This window comes from Vitis riparia, chromosome 10 (genome assembly GCF_004353265.1).
Source record: "Vitis riparia cultivar Riparia Gloire de Montpellier isolate 1030 chromosome 10, EGFV_Vit.rip_1.0, whole genome shotgun sequence".
NCBI lineage: Eukaryota > Viridiplantae > Streptophyta > Magnoliopsida > Vitales > Vitaceae > Vitis > Vitis riparia.
In genome coordinates, this window is record NC_048440.1 from 19,046,934 (window position 1) to 19,056,788 (window position 9,855).

General features: G+C 27.3%; 1 protein-coding gene across 1 annotated transcript; it reads right to left on the reverse strand.

Annotated features, from left to right (window-relative positions):
• Positions 1-3,161: 3,161 nt before the first annotated feature.
• Positions 3,162-9,265, reverse strand: LOC117924282 (equilibrative nucleotide transporter 3-like). Its single transcript, XM_034842879.1, has 9 exons — positions 9,232-9,265; positions 9,026-9,130; positions 6,709-6,864; positions 6,439-6,582; positions 6,232-6,337; positions 5,858-6,033; positions 5,602-5,762; positions 3,394-3,649; positions 3,162-3,314 (listed from the first exon to the last, which is right to left on the reverse strand). Exons 1-9 carry the CDS (start codon positions 9,259-9,261, stop codon positions 3,204-3,206), a joined length of 1,245 nt encoding a protein of 414 aa, XP_034698770.1. The 5' UTR covers positions 9,262-9,265; the 3' UTR covers positions 3,162-3,203.
• Positions 9,266-9,855: the final 590 nt, after the last annotated feature.

A 9,855-nucleotide genomic window follows, 5' to 3' on the forward strand; every position in this document is an offset into this window, starting at 1 on the left:
AGCGCATCTACAGGGTTAAGAGGAGTTCATACATATATATAGGGCTAGGAACTTTCCCTCTTCTCCGATGTGGGGGTTTGTTTATTTTAAGATAATAATTTTTTTAAAATAAATTTTAAGTTAACTTTACTAAACAACTTTAATACATAAATTAAAAAATAAGTAATAAGTTTTAAACAACAACTTAAAAGTAATTTAATTTAAAGTTAACTTAAGTAATTAAATAATAAAACTTTAGAATTGGTAGTTTGGGGAAAGAGAAAAAAGAGTACATAGAAACTCCACAAATATGGTGATTCCTATGAATAACACTATAAAAGACAATAATGTAAGAAATAATTATCAATTATAACTTCTTAATTATGAAGACAAAAGTCTAGTTATAATTATTGAGACAAAAGTTTGACATTTCATCTCATGCGTATGTCAGAAAATTTTAATGTTATGTTCAAAGAATAAAAAGTTTTTTAGAATAAACATTACACGTTTAGATCCATGTCCAAAGAATAAAAAGTTTTTTAGAATAAACATTACACGTTTAGATCCATTATACACACATTTGTGATTACTTAAAAGGAAGCTACATACTTGCATCATTACATTCACCGTCACTAAATTTACCAAAAACAACTTTTGTCATAAATCTCAAAGGAGATGTTATAATATTGTTTTTTTTTTTTAAATATAGATTTTTATAATAGATAATATTATTTATTTTAAGATAATAACATTTTTGAAAGTGTAAATTAAACCATCACCTTCTTAGTAGATGAACTCGTGCTGTAAAATATATTATTTTTGTAATTAAATTTTTTTGTTCATATTATGTGCATACTTATCTTCAAAATTTTCACATAAAGATTGAAATTGACATGTGATTTTTTATAGTTATATAAACTTTACTCTGAGGGGTTTGAAATATAGAAAAACGAGTTTGGGGTGAGTTCGAGTATAACTTTGTCTTGTCCTATCCCACTCCAATTATATATAAATTTAAATAAAAAAATAATTTTAGTTGATTTATCCATTTTTCAACTTTTTAAATATAAATAAAATATTAATTTTCATAAAGATAAATTATAAATATTTATAACATTTCTTTATTTATACATTATATTTATTTTAATAAAATTTAAAATTTTTAAATAGGATATGAGAGGTATGAGAATTTCCCATGTCACCCCGTTTATTTTTTATTTTTTTTTATTTTTGACAGGTATAAGAATCTTTTAATATCATCTTTTACCTTATATAAGGAATATCAGTTTACTACACAAGTCCTTAATATTCATTTTCTCTAAGAACAAGAAAGATACTGAAAACGAATTGCCTAGCATATGATGTTCATGAGAAAAAAAATCTCAACTAGATCCGATTAGAATAAACACTTTTCACAAAACAATCCTAATTATCATGCTTCTCCAAACATTATAAGTAAATTGTTAAATAATCAAGTAAAAGTTACACTTAATATATGCATTAACAAATCTCAAGATGTGAGTTAACTCAATTGTTGGATTAAATTGACAGAACATAAATGAAAAAAAAAGAAGAAAAAAGAATGAAGTCCTAGATGTGATGTTTGTGAGTAGTGTTACATATTGAGAACAACTTGTAATTGTAATCTCCAATTGTCAACATACTATTTTATGTTATACTAGATCCAAGTCCAAGAATCCAACATATCACCATTGCACTAAACTTTCCCTAATCATCAAAATGGTTCCCTAATCATCAAAATGAAGTACTATCATACATTTGTTTACTAAAAAGTAATTGATGCAGTTGTAACAAAGTTTACTTTATATAAACCAATTAAAGTGTTATACCTTAAGCTTGATTGGAATTGTACTTCCCTTAAAGTGACTAGTATCTTACAAACAATAACACATTTGATATTAGATTGTAAATGTTTTTTTCTTATTTGATGACTATTTATATAATTATCATCCCAAGTGCACTACTTTTGTAATAGTGCACAAATCTAGTTGTTATAAATTTGTGTATTGTGCAAACAAGTATTCTTATTTCGAAATAAAATTAAACCTATATTTCACAATAATAGATGAATAGAGGTATCCTTTTATTTTTAATAGCAATAGAGGTATCATTTTCTTTTTAATAGCAATGATAATTAAAAAAATGTAGTAATAATATCGTTGTTTTAAGATTGAACTTAATAATAGGTGAATATGATATTATTTTCTTAATTTCATTTTTTTTTAATATTACTTATTTTCAAAATTTTCACTTCTAAATAATAAATTTATGGTATAAAAGTTGAAATTCACACATGATTTTTTGTAGTCATATAAACTTCTATCTAATTATCTCTTTCAACCTATATCACTGCTAGTATAATCATTCTATTAACCATGATTATAATTCCTTGAGAACTTAACTTAACTAATATGCGCAATAATATAACTACAAAAATATAATAATAATATCGTTGTTTTAAGATTGAACCCAATAATAGATGAATATGTGCAATGCACGTGCAAATATATTAATTTCCTAATTTCATATCTTTTTTCAATAATACTTATTTTCAAAATTTTCGTTTCTAAATAATAAATTTATGGTATAAAAGTTGAAATTCACCCATGATTTTTTGTAGTCATATAAACTTCTATCTAATTATCTATTACAACCTATATCACTGCTAGTATAATCATTTTACTAACCATTATCATAGTTCATTGAGAACCTAACTTAACTAATTTGTGCAATAATATAACTATAAAAATATAATAATAATATCGTTGTTTTAAGATTGAACCCAATAATAGATGAATATGTGCAATGCACGTGCAAATATATTATTTTCCTAATTTCATCTCTTTTTTCAATAATACTTATTTTCAAAATTTTCGTTTTTAAATAATAAATTTATGATATAAAAGTTGAAATTCACATATGATTTTTTATAGTCGTATAAACTTTTATCTAATTATCTCTTCCAACCTATATCACTGCTAGTATAATCATTCTACTAACCATGATCATAGTTCCTTGAGAACCTAAATTAATTAATATGTGCTGGTGAGAAACTTCATAGTACACAAATATTTTCCTTCATTGTTGCTCATTGAAAACTACAATTATCCAAGTTTAAACATGGTTACATGAAAAATTAGAATAGTACAAAACCTACAAAATGTTTGCAACAAGTTCAAACGGACTTTATAACCACACATGCTTCAAAAGCTTTCATTACCAATGAGCCATAACCAACCAAGGGCCCCACCTGCAAATATGCCACAAAGAAGGCACAATGTGAGCATATTACCCAAGGCATTTTGCTCCGGCCCCTACAAAACCAATAAAAATGAATCAAAAGAAAAAAAAAAACTTAAAATATCATAGCTATGGTTTTGAATTTTGACAAACCTTGTAGCCTTTGGGTGCATAAGTAAAGATACAAACAGTAAGATAACCATTAGATACACCTAGGAATGATGTAAGCAATATCATCCATCCTTGATCACCATATTTTGCCGTGAAATAAAATGCAGGTATCAATAAAAATTGTGCTAGAACTCCAACCATAAGACCTCTCCTTGATAGCCTCAAGCATTTCACAATTGGAATGTACCTAGATAACATATCCCATACATTGTACATTGCTATGAGAACAAGTGGGTACCTGAAAGAAAGATTGTTAAGTAAAAATTATCTATTAATTTTTCTTCAAAAGCATAAGATCCAACCTTCCAATATTTCATTAATTTCGAAACTTTAAACATGTATTTCCATTTTTAGGTAAGAATTTGAAGTAAGGAAAGCTAATGTCTCCTAATTACTTTTAGAATTATCATCATGATGGAATAATATATAGCCCTAGAACATACTAAATAAACAACATTCTTTTTATCTACCACTTTCTCAACATCCAAAAAGAAAACCCTAGATGCTACTTATATTTGAACCAAGAGAATACAAAAAAATAGCTCAATACATGGGCTTAAGAAACTTTCCATGGGCTAGATAAACTTATCACAACATTTTCTTCCAAGATCTTACTCTTTATTTAGATTCATTTATCTTTTTATTTGATCCAATCTTCTTATTCTAAGCAGCAAAGGCCTAATAACTATCCTCATGAAAATTCCCCATTGGTGGAGGATATTCTGCCTGGAAGGTATCTAACTTTCAAGCTAATTTACTTGTTTACATATCTTTTCCTTTTCTAATCCTTGTTTTTCTAAGAGGAGGAAGATCCTCCAAAGGTTAATGTTGTTGTCTTGACGTCCAGTCTCAATGACCTTTTTGGCTACAAATCTATAAATTCTAGAATATTAACCTTTCCCCTTTCCAATCTCGATTATCTTCCTTGGTGAACCAATCTTAGCTCCAAAAGAAATCATCCAACACAAGGTTATTGTTCGAAATGGTTTGTACCAGTCTCCATAGGAATTGTAAAAGCAAAAAGGGATATAGAATTATTCTCCTTTTTAGCCATTTTTCTCTAACATCAACTACGGTCCTCTCAAAATTTCTCTAAGCTAGAACAATGCATTTTCATTTTCTTTTCCTTTTCCATTTCCAGTACTATGTGGAAGCTTAAGAGGTGGTTAAGGCAAAAAATCTTCAAGCTCTTAAGGAGAAATAAAGTCTTACAATGATCTTTTAGAAGAATAAGAATCTTCTACTGCTGCTAGGAAAGTTGAACTCTTAGTCTCTATCACTAAGGCGTGGAAAAAAATTGAAGCTTGTGAGAACGAGTTAAATGAAGTTCAATCTTCTAGGATGACCATGCTTGTTCAGATGGCGGAGGAGAAAAACAAATTGAAGACTTTGGATTATAAATTGCTTGCAATTGCCGAGACAAAAACATATTGTTAAAGTTTGTCTAAAACACTATTGCTTATTTTGGTTTTTAGCAAGTTATCTTCGATACAATTTGTATGTTTGGCCATATCATGGATATACTTATTGCTTTTTGTTACTCAACTACTATCCCTGCACGCCACCTTGCTTTTGTTTATCCTAATTCACTTTATTACACTAGAATTGTCTCTCACATAGTGGGATATTACCTTTTTAGGTGCTTGTCATTAATTGCTCTTTTCTGCACTTCCTTCTGCAATTCTAAGAGAAAATATTATGAATGATAAATAGTCATTTCCAAGTGGGAGACCATTTCCCACAAAATGCAACTTTTATCCTTAATGGAAGAACTTTTTTCCAAACTAAATCTACTTACGCCTGAGCTACATGTTTTTTCTAAGCTTGAAGGTGATCCAGGGCTCTTAACCTTACTTTCCCCAAATTTTCCCACTCTATACACATTGCCTCATTGTACTTTGTTGGGGTTAATCTATTTTGAAAGGCTATCCCAAGTGACTTCAGAGGCATGCACCTTCATTGTGAGAATGAAGTCATGATAATATAACATGCAACAAACATGATGCTTAAAATTGAAATACAGTTCTCTCAGTTGTTAAGATATTGTCCTAAAAGCAAGCTCATTCAAAAAAGCAAAGGAAAATAAATCAAATTATATGCTTTTAAACATAAATGAATCATTTCATTCTTTGTCAAACTAGACCAAATAAGGTGGTTGTTCTATAAAAAAAAAATGTAATGAGCACTTACCAAGATCCTAACTGGTGTTTGCCGGTGTTTTCAAACAAGAAATCAGGGAAAATTGACAATGTCACCAGGTGTCCTAGAAACACTTCCAATGCATAATCTATGTTCTGGAAGAATAATTGTTTATTGCTCAACCGCTCCTGTTGCTGAGTATTATCACCAGCCTGCAAGAGTTCAAAAGTTTTTCTGAAACTAGAATCTCAAAATTGGAATGTGAAAACATCTTTGAAGTAGGTAAAAAAAATAAAAATTGTCATACTTCTTCGTTTTGTTCTGTTTGGATTCCAGCAACAGCTAGGTCAGCTGAAACAGTTTGTGATCCTTCTAAGGCTGCCTTTGAGCGATAGAACTTCACAATTGGTAGTTTGGGGAAAAAGAATGCATAGAGGAGAGTACATAGAAACTCCACAAATGTAGTGATTCCTAAGAATAGCACTGTGAAAGACAACAATGCAAGAAATAATCATCAGTTATAACTTCTTAAAAGTCAAGACAAATGTCTAACATTTCATCTCATGCGCATGTTAGAAAATTTTAACACTATATTCAAAGAATAAAAGTTTCCTAGAATAAACATTACATAAGTGTACCATTATACACAATTTTGTCTATTACTTAAAGAAATCTACGTACTTGCACTGTTGCGTTCCCCATCATTAGATTTACGAAAGACAGCTTTTGTCATAAGCCTCAAAGCAGATGTTAAAACCCCTGATGCAGCCAAACCAGCTAGAAAGGACTATAGGATTGATGGTAAGAAAATTAATAAGGACAAGAAACTTCAAAAGCTAGGAATGAGATAAGTGTAGCAGCATAAAAAAAATCTAAGGACAAACATACACGAATATACTCCGGACACATGAAAGATAGATCTCCAGTCATCCCACCTTGAACTAGTGCACTAGCAACTCCAAAAGCACCCACAATGGCACATATGCCAATGTAAGGTGTTATCCCTCCTCGGCCTGATGTCGCTAAATCCAACTGTGACAGAGAAAGAAAATGAAATTAAGGGAAATAAAATGGAATCAGATTGGTTGCAAGCAATGCTAAATGAATTGCAGCATTCCAAGAACATGGAAGGGGCATTAAAGAACCACCAACACTTACCACAATGAGCATAAGAGTGCTCGTACAAAAAAGAATATATCCGATTAAGTTTCTTTTTTGGGTGTTAATCGTTGCCTCCTTGTAAAATAATATAGCCATTGTTCCAAGCGCAAATGGTTGTAAAACAATCGTAAGAACCCTTTCAGGATGGTATCGCTTCAAAGAAAAAACAAAACCTTGTTAAATAGCTTACACTTGCAATCTAAGAACAAAAATCTGGGTAAGATGTATAATGTGTGACCTTCTTTTAATTTATATAAGGAATATCAATGTACCATGTAAGTCCTTAATATTCCTTGTTCTTTAAACGAAACCTCCATTTTTAATGAGACTTCCATCTGTCAACATGTGTTACCAACTAATGGAGGAAATCTTGTGTGTCTATCAACTCCCACATAGCCATACAAAATAACATTTGCTATTGAAATTAAAAGGAGATTTCCTAGCATCCCATATTCATGAAAGAAAACCTTAAACTAGATCTAATAAGAATCAAACACTTATCACAAAACAATCCTAATTGTTATGCTTCTCAAAACATTGACAAGTAAATATTTTAGTAAAGGAGAATTACCGGTGGGCTACGGGTGATAATGACCCAAAAAAGTCACTATGTTTACAAATCTTACGAGGTTCTCAAGTAATAATTTGAAAAGTTAATCTTTTCATAATTCCAATTATTTTTTTTTTTTTGTCTTTTCCTTTTATTCTCATCTAGCTTAATCTTTTTATTGTTTTTCTTTTGTACTTTTTATACATTTTTATTATTAACTGATAATATTGTTATTTATGGTATTAGTATTTTGACTTACTCATGTTATTATTAATATCATTCTTATTAATATTATCTATTATTTTTATGATTATTATTGACCTTATTATTCATATTGTTAATATTATATTAAAAATAATATTATCATATTTTTGGTATTACTAAAAAACCCTAGAAAATAATTTCTATTTTTTTTAATTCTCAAGGCTTGTAAGCCTTATTGAATTTTTTTTTTTTTTTTTTTTGCTTTTTATGCTTTATATTCTACATTTAGACTAATTAAATTATTATTGTTATTATTATTAATTAACACATCACTACTATTATTATTTATGATACTAATTTTATATTATTAATTTTATTATTAATAAAACTAATATTATATTCAAGTTATAGGTATAACAAAAATACATTGATCTTACAATATTAATATTTTAAATGCATAATACATTATGACATAACTTAATTTAACTTTTATTTTTATTTTAAACAAACACTCGTGAATAGTTTCTTTATACTTCTTAAAATTCTCTTTACTATAAATTAACCTTTAGAAGACATTTTTCTTTTTAACGTTTATGATTTTTGTTATAAAAATCATTGCTATTAATAATTATATTTCAAAATTAAACATTTCAAAATTTATGAAATCTATATAGTAAAAAATATAACAACTTTATATTTTTAATTATTAGAATGAAACAATAATTTGTAAAATTATATTATTATTATTTTGGATAAGTTATTTATAACATCTTTAAAATAATAATTAAAGAAAAAATAATTTATAATTAATTACTATATTATTTATATGTACTAGTATTAATATTATTGTTATTTGATAGGTTAATAATAATAATAATAATAATAATAATAATTGTTATTATTATTATAAAAAAAATTTGTAAGTACACAAATATGTATTGAACTTACAACATAATCATACTAAAAGTATAATATATTACAACAAACCTTAATTTCTCTTTTTTAACAATTATAAAAACAAAATTTTTTATTATAATATTTTATTAATAATTACATCATAAAGTTAAACAATTCAAAATTTCTAAAATCTATTTAATAAAAATATAATAAATTTATTTTTTTAATTACCATAATGAAATAATAATTTTTAAGATTATTATTATTATTTTGAATAACTTATTTATAATAATATGTTTAAAATAATAATTAACGAAACAATAATTTATAATTAATTATTATATGTATTAATATTTGCATTATTCTTATTTGGTAGGTTATATGTGGGTATATTTGAGTTTTTATATTTTGGGGCCTTTTGAAGACTTATTAAAGTTGATAACCTTTTTAGGTCATTATTACATGTAACCCACCCTATATGGAAATTCCTATAATAGTAATCTAGATAAAGTTAGACTTAAACAAATATATATTAAAAAAAAAAGTGTGAATTACATTTTAAAAAATATATGAAAGGTTTGAATTAATTGAATTGTTGAATTAAATCTATAGAACTAAAAAAATTTGAAGTTATTGATAGCATGATTATGAGTGCTTACTTACTGGGAACAACTTATAGTAGTAATCTCCAATTGTCATCAAACTGTTCCATGATATAGCAGACCCAATTCCTAGAATCCAACATATCAATATTGCAGTAAACTTTCCCTGATCATCACAAAAAATAATTATCATACATTTATCTACTAAAAAACAATGACTAAGTTGTAACAAAGTTTCTTTTATATAAACCAATTGAAGTGTTAAACCTTCGTTGGAGATGCACTTCCATTAGTCATGGCCGGTATCCTACAAAGAATAAAAGATTTGACATTAGACTATGTTGTACTACCATATAGATTCACCTTCAAATCAAATAATATTCTAACATAAACAAGGAAAAGCACAAAATTTCTTTGAAACTATGTAATTAGGATTGAAGTAAAAAAAAAAAAAAAAAAATCTTAAAGAAAGTATCAAAAAACCTGAATTTATAGAGAAAGAATCAATGGAAAATGAATGCACGACAAGAACTTAATGAAAAGAAGAGAAAAAATAGACTCACTCTTTTTAGGATGGATGTGGGCTTTATAGTAACTTGAAAGAAACTGAAACTGAAACTGAAAATATGAAAAAGAAAGCATAACCCGGATCTCCAATGCAAAATGGAACCTAAAAATGGAGAAGTCGCCTTGTTCTCCTCACAACTTCAATTCTTGTTTGAGAAATAACCCTAGAAACCCTGTTCTATATGTAAAAAGGTAACTACCTTATTTATTAGAAATAATTCATGACTAAAAGGAATAAAAAATGATCTCATATTTGTAAATCTAATCTCTTTGATTTTTGTCTTAAAAGTATATAACACATTTTTGACATAAATGTCCTTCAGT

Coding starts and splice junctions, on each gene's coding strand:
- LOC117924282 (XM_034842879.1), bottom strand. CDS start 9,261: ATGACTAATGGAAGTGCATCTCCAACGAAG. Junction 6,034..6,231: donor TGGGGAACGCAACAGTGCAA/GTACGTAGATTT, acceptor TGTCTTTCACAG/TGCTATTCTTAGGAATCACT. Junction 3,650..5,601: donor AAACACCAGTTAGGATCTTG/GTAAGTGCTCAT, acceptor TCTTTCTTTCAG/GTACCCACTTGTTCTCATAG.